The sequence below is a fragment of the Lampetra fluviatilis genome, chromosome 12, assembly GCF_964198595.1.
Source record: "Lampetra fluviatilis chromosome 12, kcLamFluv1.1, whole genome shotgun sequence".
Classification (NCBI taxonomy): Eukaryota; Metazoa; Chordata; class Hyperoartia; order Petromyzontiformes; family Petromyzontidae; genus Lampetra; species Lampetra fluviatilis.
This window is the reverse complement of record NC_136286.1, coordinates 10,775,086-10,790,611: the sequence shown is the minus strand read 5'-3', so window position 1 is coordinate 10,790,611 and position 15,526 is coordinate 10,775,086. Positions and strand designations below refer to the sequence as shown.

Sequence of the window (15,526 nt, the reverse complement as noted above, 5' to 3'; positions counted from 1 at the left end):
AATGATCACTGCCCACCACCGCAATGAGCACTGCCCTCTGCAGCGGCAGCAGCAGCATCATCACAGGGTCCGTTGTTTGAGCTCGGGGCGAACCACGCGTATTGTGTGTGCGGTGGTGGTGGTGGGGGGGTCATCTGAGACAAGCCGTACGCGCACCATCACGGGGTTCCTTTGTTCACACACACGCACCCACGCGTCACTCTGTGTGTGTGTGGTGTGTGCAAATACGTCGTGTCGTTAGCAATGAGGGTGTTACTCTTGGTGTGTGTGTGTGGTGGTGGTGGGGGGGAGCTACGTCCGCTGGTCGGCTGAGTTGAATAATTAAGAGCGCGGCGAAAGGCAGCGAGCGCAGCGCCGCAACGAATGCTCGCGACTGCCCCTTGCCTTGTCGGCATTGCGACGGGCAGAGGAAGGGGCCGTGGCTGATTGCACGGACACCACCCGCAACAGCATCAGCAGCAGCGGTAGCAGCAGCGGCGGTGGCAACATCATCGTCGTCGTCGTGGATTAATAATCCTCCTCCTCCGTCGTCGTTCTGTTCAATTTGCTGCGGAGGCGCACGGCTTCACGTCGTTTTTTTCTTTCAGGGAACGCGTGATGGCTGCGGTACGTTTGTTGGTACATGTACATCCCTTGTGTTAATCTACTGCGTGACGGTTCTGTGTGTACATTGTGTGTTGGTACATGTTTAGCCCTTGTGTTTGTCCACTGCTGGATGGTTCTATATGTGCGTGTGTTGGTACACGTGCAGCCATTCTGCTAATCCACTTATGGTTCTTTATTTACATGTGCAACCCTCTTGTCAATCCACTGCTTGTTCAATGTGTACATGTGTGATGGTACACGTGCATCGCTTGTGTTTATCCACTGCTGGATGGTTCTATACGTGTGTGTGTGTGTGATGGTTCACGTGCAAGCCCTCGTCTATCCACTGCCGGATGTGACTGTGTCGCTTTGTGAGTAGCCATCGTGAGTCTAATGCACGTATATAGAGGGTGTTCTTTTCAAGAGATTACTTTGGCGACGCAGCGTTCGTTGAAGGTGGGTCGCACAAAGAGAAGTAAAACAAACTCGACGCGTCACGTCGCTAACCGCCGTGTCGAAAGGGGACGTGATACATAAATGGCAGGTGACGTTTACGGGAAGCATGCCTTTTTTCATTCATTGCATACATCTTCATGAAGGAGGAGCTGGCTGGCAGCACTTGCTCCTGCTGCCAGCAGGTAACGGACGAGGGCCATCAGGTTAAAAAGGGATGGCATGACTTAAAACAATGATTAGTCGTTTCGCGTGGTCATGTGTTTCACGAAGAGTTTCCAATACGGCGCAGTACATACAATACATGAACCCTCTCTTATTTGCGTCTGAACGTATTATTTATCAGTGTGTTCGTAATGTTTTAGTAATTTTTTTTAAACACGTGCAACATTTAACATGCGTCCGTGCACGTGTTTGCGGTACTTTCATCAACGTAATGGGCGTCTGCTGTGGGTTCGTGGTCACGTTTTACATGCACGGTATATGTGGGCCCCCTCTCTCCTAGGTCGACTCAGCCTTAAAATTAATTGCCGATGCCGGCCTGGTCGCTACCGTAACGGTTACTTGCGGGCACACTCGGGATTCAACAGACACCTCACCGGCTTAATGCTGTAAATGTTGCTCGCTGTGATGCTGAATTGCAATTGGGGAGGGGACATTTTCTTTATTTATTCGTGTGGGATTTTACGCGACATTCGAGCGTGCAATTTGTATGCGCGCGCAGTCATCCAATTAATCTGGGGTTACGCATTTCCTCTTGCCGTCAATCTCGGTTTACGGCATTGTTAGCGAAGTGGCCTTCACTCTGTCATAACGCCCTGTTGTCATCGGTTCGAATGTCACAAATGTACACAATTCAGGCATAGTGTACAGTCCATGTATTCTTGATTGCAATGTGTGCGTAATTTAGGTAACATTTCAGTAAGATAACATCTGCTTTGAAGGGTCATTATTACCCATAATAATGATAATTCCATGTATATACCAATTTTCATCACAGCAGCAGCAGACACTCAGCATAAACATTTACCAAATTAACTTAAAGTTTAAAAAGCGAAAGCTTCTAAATAGGTTTTAAGGCGCATTTTTAAATCGTCCACAGACTCGGAGATCCTGATGTCTCGTGGAAGAGTGTTCCATAGCCTGGGAGCTACACGGGAAAAAATCTCGGTCACCCATAGACCGGAACCTCGACCTGGGAATACAGAGAGGATCTGCATCTCCCAGATTTTAGGGACCTTGAGGGGACATATGGGTGCAGCATGTCAATGATGTAGGCTGGGGCAAGATGGTTCACTGCTTTCGAAGTTGACAATAGTGATGTTGGGGTGTCAGGGGAAGGATTCCCACCAATATGAGGGGGAGTGGGACGGTGACAGGAGAAGGGGGAGGAGCAAGTGAGGAGATACAAGGGAGAGAACGGGCAGGAAGAGGGGTTGGTTGGCGAGATTGGGACGGCTGGGGACAGCTGTGGATAGGAGAAAAGGAATAAAAGATGAACCCCCTGCAACCTTGTGTCGGCTCTCCTTTACAGTATTTTAAACTGTATTATATGTGAATCAGGAAGCCAGTGCAGGAAGGCCAAAACGGGTTTAATCTGATGTGGTATTCTGGTAAGCAGCAGAAGACAATGGGTGTTGAGGTTTCACTTGTTTTTTTATTTGAGAGGATGTCCATTCGTTTGAACATTTTCCTGCATGACTGCTGCAAAGGTCACATCCTGTAAACGACAGAGAGCGCCTGTGAAGCGTTGGTGGCATCTGCAATTGACGGTGGTCATTCGTACCTGTCAACCCCTCCCTTATTACTGACAAACTCAGACCGTATTGGTCACTCCGTGCCCTTCTAAATCTCAAAGTCCATCCTACAAAGTCCCATCACAAGAGATAAACACATACAAATAGACAAGAAAACATTCGTTTGCCCGTATTGAAACGGCTGTACGCCGAATGAACCTGAAAACGAAGTTTCCCTTTACAGGCTTACAGGTAAACCGTATGGGTTTACCTGTATCGTTCTGGAGGTGGGAGAGTTTTGTCTTTCTGATCGGCAAAGCCGGTGGAGGGGTGCCCCCTTGTCCTTTGTACCCGCGACTCTGCATTGTCCTGTCAGCTGCTGAAACCATCTCATGTCGAAGTCCCCGTGCGTGCTCATCGGATTATAACATTTGGGTTTGAGAATGTACGAGAAAACATATCTGGCAGGGGAATAAATATCTGTCTGGGTAGCCTAGTGGTTCGAGCCTGCCTGCAGCTTGTGATTTAAAAGTTCATCCATTGATGGAAAGTCTTCTCACGGCATGTCTGTCATGGAGGTTGTTTGACGATACTAGTGGGGAGCGGTGGTGCAGCGGTTAGCGCGCTGCGCTACGAAACCAGCGACCCCGGGTTCGACTCCCACTCACGGCTAACACTATCAATAACGAGTATCTGAACCGGTCTTGGGCCTCCCCTAGGTCGACTCAGCCTCATGAGGTTCTTGGTACGGTGTGTAAAGAAACATCGCCACTGGGGAGACAAAGGCGGCCGAGGGTGGTGCTGGCCACCCACCCCTCATGTGCCATACCGGCCTTAATAGGTGCTCGCTAACAGCACTTGCCCCAATAGTCTATTACAGTCTATACTTCACCACACAGGTCAGTATGTAGAGAGTGAAATGGGACAAAATTCTTTAAATAGCTAACCACCTTTACAGCAATATTAAAAACAAGTTACAGATATACTGTATAATATGTATTCATCGGTGACCTTTGGTTAGATTGTGTGAGTAAAATGCTCGTGTGTGTGTGTGATCCACCCTCTATTCTCCCCGCCACAGCCAAGTGAATTAAGTTGGCACGTGAACAAACATGTGGCAATGTCTTGTTTATTGCTTCAGCGCATCAGTATGTCGGAGAAGATTCCAGATTGTGAAATGTTGTTAGATGCTGTCCAACATACCGCGTGCTGAAGTTATAATAAATACATTGGTATGTTTTGTCACGTGGTACATTTATCTGGCTGTTGGGTAGAGGCTTCACGACACACAGGAGATTTTTACTCGCACGACCTGACCCAAACGTCAATTGTGAAAGCCTACGTGTTAAAAAATATAGTTTACAAGTATCCCATTGATAGCTCATTGTCAAACGACAGATAAAACTTGCCAAAATATATCAAATCTGCATCATCAGCGTACTCCGGGTCTCCAAGTTATGTTGATACACTGTGATCTGTCGATGTTTTGCTGTCTGTGGCATGCGTGGTTTGAGTGAACACATGACAAAGCTAAATATAGAGCAAAGTGGGTGTCTACATCCTTCTCTTCTTAACCCTGGTTCTCAAGCCTTTCTGAAGTTTCTCCTTGTGTGCAAAAGCTTATTTTACGGCATTACATTATTGTGTATGTGGCGTATGGTGCACAGTACTGTATACGCTCTATGGAAACTCCTTTTCACACGTGTGTTAGCCACACGTGGCTTTCATATTTTTTATATTCTAAATATGGCATTGTGAGTTGTTCCTTCTCGTTATTCTATTGCATACCTTGAATTAATGTTATGAACATGTAAGAACATCTTTTGTGGCCTTAGATTGATGGTACAGTAGTTGACAATGGGTGCCTGTTACACCTTATCGCTCTCCCAGTAGACACTGGGGCTGTCAGCGCAGTTTGTCTTTACCTGTACGCATACATTTTTTCGCTTCACGTGATTTGAGCAGTCAGTTTTAAAGTAGCTGCGTTAAAAATATTATTGTCCTATGGCTGAATTAAAACTCGACTTACGTTACACATCTGTCTGGGTAGCATAATGGTTAGTCTGCAACTTGCAAGTGGAATGTTGTAAATTAAAATTCCTGTTAAATGTCACATTTCTTTCCTCTGGGGTTGTTCACATGTGTCGACCTTCCACCTGCACAGCTGAGCAGGTCTAGACTCGATTAAGAGGACCATCTTTCTATACTCTTTGGTTCTTTCGGTAAAGTCACGTAGGTATAAAATAAAATAAATCACGACGTTTCGGGCGCAACACAAGCATCCGTCATCAGGTGGGAAAGCCGAATGTTGAAACCAATGTTAACCTTGTTGTGGTATGGGCAATTGAAGTTCATTTTAGAAGGTATGGAATCAATACAGTACAGTTACTATCAATTGTTACTAACACCTGTACTAACAACTGTACATACTACTAATTTGAACTTCAGAATGTGTAAAGGATAAATATAGTAGTCTACCTTTTTACAATATAAGTCACTGTATGATCTCTGCCACTGATCAATCCCCACCAACTTTGGTCCATACACGAAGCCCTTCACCATCCTGGTTCATAGATTTCCCTGCGTGACCACCACACTGATTATTCCCTAACCACAAATCTCTATCTATTTGGAAAAAAATTACCAGCATTACGCCCACCATTAGGACATACATCTCTGCCTTTCAAGATCAACCAACGAATATTCCAACTTTCCCACCACCTTCTTCACTTCTCACACCCCAGCCTTGTCCTCGACCCAAATTTCTTCCTTTTTGTCATTTTGGTTTACCATTCAGGTCCCTCTATGGAGACTGCTTTAGCCAAGACATATTTGCCCATGTTTCCAGCTCCATCATCACATTGGCTCGGCTCGACATCTCCACTGCATTTTGACATCATCAACAAGTACTGAACCCTTGAAAGTGCCTGGAGACTCACTTCTCCATCAACGGCATTGCGCTTATGTCGATGCACCTTCATTAAAATGTGGAAAACATCGTATCAGCAGTCTTCACAACCACTGATGGGGTCGCATAGCGAATCTTTACTTAGTCCTTTGCTTTTTCTCTACTTACATCTCACCTCATTGACTGTCTCATTGACAGTTATGGCATCAATATCACGTGTGCTGACAATGTTCTACACAGATGTATCTCTGGTTCATGGTTCTTCAATTCTGCACAACTGCACAACAGATTTACAATGCTGGTTTTAGTCTTATGACCTAAATGCATCCAAGTCGGATGCCCTATTTCTGGGCCGCAGACCATCCGAGTCTGCTCATTTCTGATTCTCTCATCCCTGTCAGGCCGTCTCACCGTCAATCCCACTTTATGAATGGACAATTATAATTAAGCCATGTAATAACCATCTTAGCTCCTAACACTTTCAGCCATTCCTGATTCCCACTGTCGCAACTGCCGTCGTAGTTTGCAGTATTGTCAGCTCTCGTCTTTACTGCTGTAACACCACTCTTGTGAGGGCGTTAGCCAGAAACTTAAACCTCAGAGACTGACCTGGCATGCGCCGTTCCTAGGTATCTGCCAAGTTCACACAAAGCCATCTTACAAGCTCAGATACTTAGACTGGCTCCCCATGAGTCTAGTGATTGAGTTCAAGATTGCTGTCCTTCGTCATCACGCTGCAATCCATGGCCTTCGACATTATCTGGCCATTCTGCAAAAAACACTGGCTTCAGTCAATCCCCGGACATGAAGGACCTCGTTCCTCAACTTGCTGCCTGTCTTCCAAACCATGACTGTCCTGGCAGAGTGCCGTTTTTCCATGGCTGCTTAAATAATTAGGAATTGCAACCTGCTACACATACGCAGCATAATTTTTAAGAGACCCTTGAAGGCTCATCTGGTGGGATATTTGTGACCGTGATATACAGTATAGTAGTTCAATCAGAGTCTGAGTAATGTTTTACAATTGTGTACTTGAACAATATGCTTTTATCCTGGCAGATTTCATGTTAATACGCCAGTGAAATGTGCGTGTTAATGTGATCTCTCTGTGCGTTTTCTATTCCCTGTTTCACCGAAGATGTCTAAAATTAGGTTACACTGAAGCCGTGAGAATGTGAACACACTTTTCACAAGACGCTATTTTCCTTTGTGCGAGCACAACCTGACACCCCAACTCTGCCGTTACAATGCTGAGCCGTCCGATTCTGTGTCGCAGGTGAGTAACTTAGCGTGTGTTGGTCCATCAGTCAAGGCCACAGGGTCGTTTAAAATCCTGGCATGAAAATAGCACAGTTACCAGTGGTGGACTTTGTCTTGAGGACCATTACTGGAAAACCATCGACCAGATTGTATTACCTTTAGAAAAACTGTAGATTTATGTTTTTACAGCGTTTAAAACATTTCAATAGAAATTACAAAATGTTAATCTACCATAATTATATTTCAAAGTTAGCTGATTGGCAGGATGCGTATTGTGGGGTAAACGTGTGGGTAATCCCACCTCTTCCAAGACGTCTGGACATGGAAGAGTAGACCAAACTGCCTCTGGCGAGGCTCTCTGGAGCTCCCTCTCGTGGAAGCCCTTCCACCAGCAGTTGTGTGAGCAAGGAATTGTAGGGCTGCACCTTCACCTTTACAGGTTTAAAACTAGATTCCTTAACGATGAATTGCTGCAACAAATGCACGCGCGTACGATAGTGGCATCTGTGTGGATATCAATCGCAAGTTGTTAATTCAATCATAATTTGGACTATCGGCCTATTGGCCATCTGACGAGAGGGGGGTGGCATCGGACGGTGCGGATTGAATGGGTATTGCTATCTTGAGCCTGAGCCAGTTTTGCAACAGACTTAAAATAGTGTTATTCTAAAGAGCTTACTACTCCATTCGTGATGGATTGGACTCGCGAGAGTAGGGCATGAGACAAATGTGCAAATCTTATTCAAATTGTGTGAAACTTTAAAGATTGTAATTTCATGGTGAATGCTATCATGCTGCACATGCTACTGAAAATGCAAATTTGTATTAGTCCGTTTAGGTAAAAAAAAAGTTAGTCCTACTGTTCAACAATGTGGGATTTACTGTTTTTGAAAACAACATTTGAGAATTCAATAAAAAAAAGTTCCATTTAACCACAGTAATGAATACATTGACGGCCATACATTCCAACGTGGTTTATAAGGCGCCACATGACTCGCCAGTGACTGTTGTTGTTACCTTGTTGCCCTGGACATGCTCTTGGCTACCAGGGGGGAGAGAATAAGAGAAAAAGCCAAGACGGTTTGGCTGCCACACGACCCATGGTGGCTCGTATTGCAGCCAACGTGTTAACGTTGTTTCTAATTCTGAAATATTCTCTACCTTAATATACCATTATGTCTGCCACCATTTGGTAATTAAGGTTATGTATCCTTAATAGAGTTTTTTTTTGTTAGATCGCGTAAATATAAATGTTTTGTTAAACCTGCCACCACCCGACATAGCCAATTAGTAAGGTTTGTCACGTGAACAAAACATGCCAATTTACTAATTTAGCACAACGGTGTGTTGGAGAGTAAACCCACAACATTTCCAATTGTAAACCCACAAGATTTGTTTACTCTTCGACACACCGGCATGCTGAACTACTAACGGATTGGCATGTTTTGTTGACGTAACAAACCTTACTAATTGGCTGTGTTGGGTGGTGGCAGGTCCAACATCGCATTTAAATTTAAGTGATCTCACCAAAAAACCTCTTATGGATAATATTGGTCGCGAAAGCCGACGTGTTAAACTAAAGTTGTGTATTTTCAATGTTTTTACGGATATACTTTTCTGGATTAACAACCTGTGATCGTTTGAGCATGTAAAGCTACTACAAACGGTGTCACCTATAAAGTGGCGTGAACTCTAGGTGTAAATGCGCAATATATAACTTCTTTATGACTGGTGTGATTTTAATATCATTCATAATTTACTTTACCAGGTTCCCAGGTCTGGTGACTGCTGGGTGCCTCGTCTGCTTTTTCTACGTTACTTTAATCCAGCAATCAAAGTACATCCAGACAGATATCTGGGACAACTACAAGATTGATACAAGACAGTTAGAGGTATGTTTAAGACGTATGCTTTCGCTACCAATATCATCCATAATACAAGGGGGTTTTTGTTTGGGATAGATTGCGTAAATATATAAATGTGTCGTTAAACGCGCCACCACCCGACAGCCAATTAGTAAGGTTTGTCACGTGTGCATGTAGTTTTACAGATACCAAATAACACTGATGGACGAGATTCCACTTAACAACTAGAATTGTAGCAGCACATGTTAATAGCCGCACATCCACTTCACAGCAAACCCTGTTATTTCACACACACTAACACAAGTATAACATCCAACGTGGCACAACACAGTCTTAAGAGATCAACCTTACAATAAGCATGCAAAAGTTGCACTTTACCATTCAGAAGATGAGCAGATATTGGGCGTCGTCATGTCAAAATATATATTCAAATGCATTCAAGTGTGATGGGCATTGCATGATCTTCAAGTCATGCACATTTTAAGTGCATGTTATTCGATACAATTGACTGTTATCCTGAATGTGTTTTGTAGGTGTTGCACTCATTCACAAAACGAGTGCTGGATGAGCCCTGCAGGCCAGGCTTTGCCCGTGGTCTCATGACACAGCTTTTCCCGGGGCGCTACCACCCCGAGCTGCTCCCCTTCATCAGCAAGAACCTTTCTGAGATGCAGAGTGAAGAGGCCACAGGCCTGCGCTACGATCCACCCTTTGGATTTCGAGGGCAGCGAGACAGCCTAGAGGCAATCTTGGGCCTGATGCCAGAGACTGGTCTTCCCGTGGTGGGGGCGGAAAAAGGGGATGTGCCCCCTAAAGTGTGCCGTCGCTGCGTGGTGGTTGGTAGCGGTGGAAATCTGCGAGGGACGGGTCTGGGTCCACTCCTCGATAACTTTGACGTCGTGATTCGGTATGATGGTGGTCCCGTTGGTGATCTGTGTGTGAAGGTGCCTCATTTGGATGTCGACAATGTTGACTTTTATATAGGGCTTTTTATGACTCACATGGTGCAATAGACTGATGTTTGCAGAAGGACAATAATGCCGTAACCCTTACCAGAATGAATAACATAAATGTTTTACCAGAATGATTAACTAGAACATTACATTTGTGTTCCAGATTAAACAATGCACCTATAATAAAGTTTGAAAATGACGTTGGAAGCAAAACAACTGTCCGGATCACGTATCCAGAGGGTGCACCAAAGTCGATGGAAGAGTATAAACCAGATTCAATATTTGCTGCTGTGATGTACAAAGGAGTGGACTTCAAGTGGCTTGAGTCCATTATCAAGAAAGAGCACGTGGTAGGTTCTGTGTCATTTGGTAAAAAAAAACATGACGTGACATGTAATTTCATGCCATTGCAGATGTCTCGTTCATACAGAATACAGAAGTATTATTCGCACCCTTATTGAAGCACCACATGTGTGTGCTTATGCGCAAACACACGGTGGTGCTTAAACAATGCCCGCAATGCTTAAAAAAGTTTTATCACCGGCGATTTTTTTCGCCGATAAAGAGGAGTCACGCGAAAATAAATTTTATCTCCAGGTTATCGTGGATAATATAACCACAACAGCCGCAATATAACCACAACCATCATCACAACAGCCGCATAACCACATTCCAACCACAAACAGAAGCACATTATAGTCACATTCATAACTCGTAGGTTATTTCGGTAAAGTCACGTATAAAGAGAAAATAACAAATTAAATAATAGCATACGACGTTTCGATTGCAACACAAGCAATCATCATCAGGTATAAATGAAATAGAAAACAAACCTAGTATACTTAAATATAATGCAATATAACACAGAGAGTCGGCTAACATAACAGTCAACACCCTATTATTTTATCTTTATACGTGACTTTACCGAAAGAACCAAAGAGTAATTCCTGCAGTCACGAAAGCTCCAAGTTTTCACATTCATAACCACTACCAAGGCGTGTGTGTGTGCGTGCATGCAACGGAAGCTTGTGCGATTACACATTTCCCCCAGCCGGCTGTCCCCACTTAATCTGGACCATTCCACCTCAGCAGAAGAAGAGGCACCAGATGCAAGCTGCCTGCCAGACAGATCTCATTATTTTTTTTGCATGTTTAAGCAGTAATAAACAATTATAAGGGAATGTTATATATGTTAGATATTTTTGCAGAACGTTTAAACAATTGTCTGTATGTTTTCTTCCCATGTACCGTTTGGAAGATGTAGAGTGGACAGATGGACAGACACTTATTAATTTTATAGGTAAAGATACCAATTTGTCCCTTAAATTATTGGTGAGCCCTTGAGTTGCCTTTACTGGAATTACTTGTCAGCTAATAATACATGTCAAAAGGCACTACTTGCCAACCATCTAGGGATTCTATATTCATAAGGTGTAGATAGCATATTTATAGACTCTGGTATATTGCTGTTTATGCCATAATAACTAAAGTGGTTGGCTTCTGTTATGAAGTGCACTTTACGAGCAAGTTACACACATTAATTGAGCAACATTTTACAGGCCACAACAAATCCATTTTCCCTGGCCGTACTTGAACAAGTGGAAGCCAACCACAGATGTTAGATATGCATATCCGCATTTATTCGAAGCTTGATGTTTGTGCGCAGAGCCTCTGGACCAAACTTTGGTTCTGGCAGTCGGTGGCGGATGGAGTTCCCTTGGGACCATCGCAGTTCCGCATCCTGAACCTCGAGATTATTGGTGAGACCTCCATGGATCTACTGGGATATCCAAAACCCAGAAAGAGGATCTGGGGTTGGGACAAGGTAAAATGACCTCTTGTGATCCAGATCGGTCAACTTTTTTTTTTGCATTCTTTGACAATGATCATATGCATGTGGAAGAAAAAACATGAACACTTAAGTAATATTCTTCAACTAAAGTGTGTAAAATATTTCACCGTGCGTACATTTGAAAGAATGGGCGAGCTTCAGAAATGCACGTGCTTTTGTCCACCCAGCAGTATAAATTGACACACCACAATGGATCGTCAAATCGCGTGTGGTGAGATAAGCGTCAGTACTCCCTCTTCGAAGAAGTCTGGCCAGTGTGTAAGAGTAGGCCGAAATGCCCAATAGAGTGGCTCTCTTGAGCTCCCTCTAATGGATGCACTTCTGCCAACAGCGGCATGAGCAAGCAATTGAAGGGCTACACCTTTGCATAACTATGCCTCATAATCAACGTTTTTGGGGTTTAGATCGCGTTATTTATAAATGTGTCGTAACCCTCCACCACCCGACACGGCCAATCAGTAAAAAGTGTCACGTTGACAAAAGACAAATAGTTCACTGCTTTAGCCCACCGGTGTGTTGAAGCGTGAAACCACAACATTTACAATTTTTTGAGTACGATGTTTCGCTGGTAATTGCATCCAGCATCATCGGCCAATTCGCCAGAATGGTGAGGCTCTGCTCTGGCTCCCGGTCTTATATATTGGTCACGAAAGCCTACGTGTTAAAATAACTATGCCTATTCAATTTCATACGAAAGATAATAAAAGTTGGCTCTGAAATGTTAAATACCGTGAGAGACATTTTAATGTCACAATTTACTTTACGGAATAAATAAGAATGTTTAAAATCAACCCAATTGTACTTTCTCTTGACTTTATTTTTTTGGTGGCAGAACATCCCAACGCTCGGCGTGTCAGCGGTGGTTTTCGCCACGCACTTATGCGACGAGGTGAGCCTGGCTGGCTTCGGCTATGACCTCAGCCGGCCGGATGCGCCGCTGCATTACTACGAGAACGTGCGCATGGACGCCATGAAGGCACAACCCATGCATAACGTGGACGGAGAGAAGCTCTTCCTTGCCGGGCTTATAAACGCAGGTGTCATCAGCGACTTGACGGGTGGCGTGCAGTGCACTTTCTGCCAAAAGCGAGACAGTGGTGGTGGCAGCAATAGAACATAGTGCTTGCTAGCCGGACACTTGGCGTTGACTTCTGTTTGGCGAGTGCACAGGCAGGCAGAGGGTCTGGCTGCAGAGGAGTGGAACTGAGAGCCTGCTGGATGTCAATATTTCAAATAGAGTTTGTCGAAAACCAACTATGTTCTTTTGCAGAAAGAGAACAGAAAAACGTCCTGCTTTAGTCTTCCGTATACGTTCATTAAGCACTTTCCAACCCTGTTAGTATTTTATTCCTCACTGTATGCTGTCAGAATAGACAGCACCTCATATATTGGTCTTTTGAGCAGCATATGAGATGCATGTGTAAATAGATTGAGCAAGACAGATTTACTGCTTTTTATATATTTTGTAATAGTACGAGGTGGAAATCACAACATGTGCTTAAAATGTACAGAATGCCATACTTGTGTGATTGGGATACAATTGTGTAGGACAATTTCCGAACGACATTCTGTTCATATACTGGATACATAACACTTTATTAACATACATAAACTGATGTATTCAAGTAACCAGATGTTTATTGAAGGATGCCTACCTCTGCATCCATGTAATTGTGATGCGTGACGCCATGCACATTATAACAAGGCCAGAAAATATCGGTCTGCCTTTGTGAAGCCCCATGAATAACCTCCAGATTAATCTGCTTTTGCTATGGGGTTTTTTGAGTTTCAAAATCAAGTACACAACTTACGTGACCACAAACGAAGGGCTTCAGTTATTTGGAGGTGACACTTGGAACACTACAAACCCATGAGTGGAGTTACGTGTATCTGGATACATTCCTGCTTGTCGTGCATACACATAAAAACTGCATTTAATTATGTAATTGAGCACTACATTTTTCCTGTATCGAGTTTACATGTTTCAAACCAGGATTACCAATGATGGGCAAACTAACATGGCACACTTTCTGAAATGAACACTGTTGAAAAACAGATATAGTGTGAGCAGAAAGGTTTAGCAATATAAGAAATAGAAATTTAAAAATAATAAAGAGAAAAGCGTTTGTTTCGCCTACTGACCAATGTCCAGCAGCATTTGTTTAAACAGCAAAACCAGTTAAAACTGAAATGGTGTGAGCCTTATGAGTCTATTGATCGGTGTGCCTTGTTAAATGCTGCTGGATTGCCTGACGTTATAGGCAGTAAACACCTTTGGGCCCGTTTAGCACATTACCGTCCAGCAAAATTGTACAACAATAGGCAACCATCTTGGTCATGGCTCAACATCGTATATTGAAAATAGAATGGAAAAAAATACATTTCGACTTTGAATAAAATGTCATTTGTATTTAAAATATGCATTTGCCAACAAATGTAAAAACAATACATTGCAAACAACGATATAATAAATTAGTACAATAGCATTTCAGTACAATATCAATTCTTAAGCCTTGTAATTGTAATGCATATGCTGCATATGTATTCTTACTCTTTATATAGATTGTGTAAATATGGGTATTTATATTCACTGCGCATTCAGATATAGTGTATGCAGTATATTGACAGTATGTGTGAACTCATTATGGTATGATTTTATACTGTATACTAGCATAAGTACCCGGCATTGCCCGGGTGAAAAATATATTTCTTAATAACCTTACATATATACACAGATGGGCTGCTACCCCTGTCCCCCCCCCCAGCCACGATCTCCTGGGCCGCTGTGCAGTAATATGTACGGCCTATAGTGTGGTGGGGTGTCGAGGCCTAGTACCGTGCAGAGCCTCCGGCCTCGCCTAAATTGCCCACCTGGCTGAGGCTGGGTACAGGGGCCGTTACCCCCCCCCCCGCGCTACAATAATACTGTCTAATCACTATAATTTTATTATCTACCGACCCTATAATAGTAATTGCACACATTGTGGTGGGGGGGGAGTGAAGAGGACGTGAAACTTTGATGAATTTACCTCAGAGTCGCGTGTTAATGCGTGCGCATATTTTTAACGGGAATTAAAAATGGCGTCCACCCCGCAGCGAATGCGTCGCTACCCGTTGCCAGGGGCAACCGCCGTCCAATGAAACTGCGTATGGTCCGGCGACACACAGACAAACAGACACAGACAAACAGACACACACACAGACAGACGGACAGACAGACAGATTTGCGATTTTATATATATAGATGTACACTCAAGTATTTAGAGCAGAATGTCATTAGCACTGAAAAATGTAAGTGTTACAATAAATAAGCGATTGTCAATGGCACTGCTTTTGTATACTGTAATGCGGTATTTCAATATTTATTAACCTCGATTTCTCATGATGACTGCTTATTTACCTGTGTAATTGATTGCTGTACAACACTGTAATAAGCGTTTAAGTTTGTACTAATCATTCACTTGTGTACATGTCTGAATACGACGCATTTCTCCTGAATGTTTATGTTGACAATTAACCTGCGTTAATGCAACGGTTATATGTATTCATTCCAACTCATTCGTGTTTTATTTATTTGCATAAAAAATATTTTACGTGAAATACCTGTTCATGGAATTAATGCAATGTTTATATTACAGTACTGTAGAGTGTTTACATTAAGACTGGTAGGTTTTTAATTTGTAATCGAAGGGTATGCAGTATATTGAGTGTATGTTAAATAATATATTAATTAATGTCATTAAAACCACTGCAGTATTGGTTTGTGTAAATGATCTAATTTATTTCATAATATACTTCGTGTAATTATTATCCTGGAGTTTTGATACAAATCGTTCAAAGGTAAAAGCGTAGCCCTGCAATTTCGTGTTTACACCACTTCCAGTTTAATCGCTATACAAAGTCAAAATGTATAT

General features: G+C 43.1%; 1 protein-coding gene across 1 annotated transcript; it reads left to right on the top strand.

Annotated features, from left to right (window-relative positions):
- The first annotated feature begins 225 nt into the window (after positions 1-225).
- On the top strand, positions 226-14,098 carry ST3GAL5 (ST3 beta-galactoside alpha-2,3-sialyltransferase 5). Its single transcript, XM_078861631.1, has 7 exons — positions 226-606; positions 6,821-6,958; positions 8,711-8,834; positions 9,341-9,714; positions 9,924-10,110; positions 11,427-11,585; positions 12,445-14,098. Exons 2-7 carry the CDS (start codon positions 6,930-6,932, stop codon positions 12,730-12,732), a joined length of 1,161 nt encoding a protein of 386 aa, XP_078717757.1. The 5' UTR covers positions 226-606; positions 6,821-6,929; the 3' UTR covers positions 12,733-14,098.
- Positions 14,099-15,526: the final 1,428 nt, after the last annotated feature.

Bases quoted from the DNA above. Each gene is read 5' to 3' on its own strand.
- ST3GAL5 (XM_078861631.1), top strand. From the start codon at position 6,930: ATGCTGAGCCGTCCGATTCTGTGTCGCAG. The intron at 6,959-8,710 runs GTGAGTAACTTA...TTACTTTACCAG, and splicing joins CGTCCGATTCTGTGTCGCAG to GTTCCCAGGTCTGGTGACTG. The intron at 11,586-12,444 runs GTAAAATGACCT...TTTTGGTGGCAG, and splicing joins GGATCTGGGGTTGGGACAAG to AACATCCCAACGCTCGGCGT.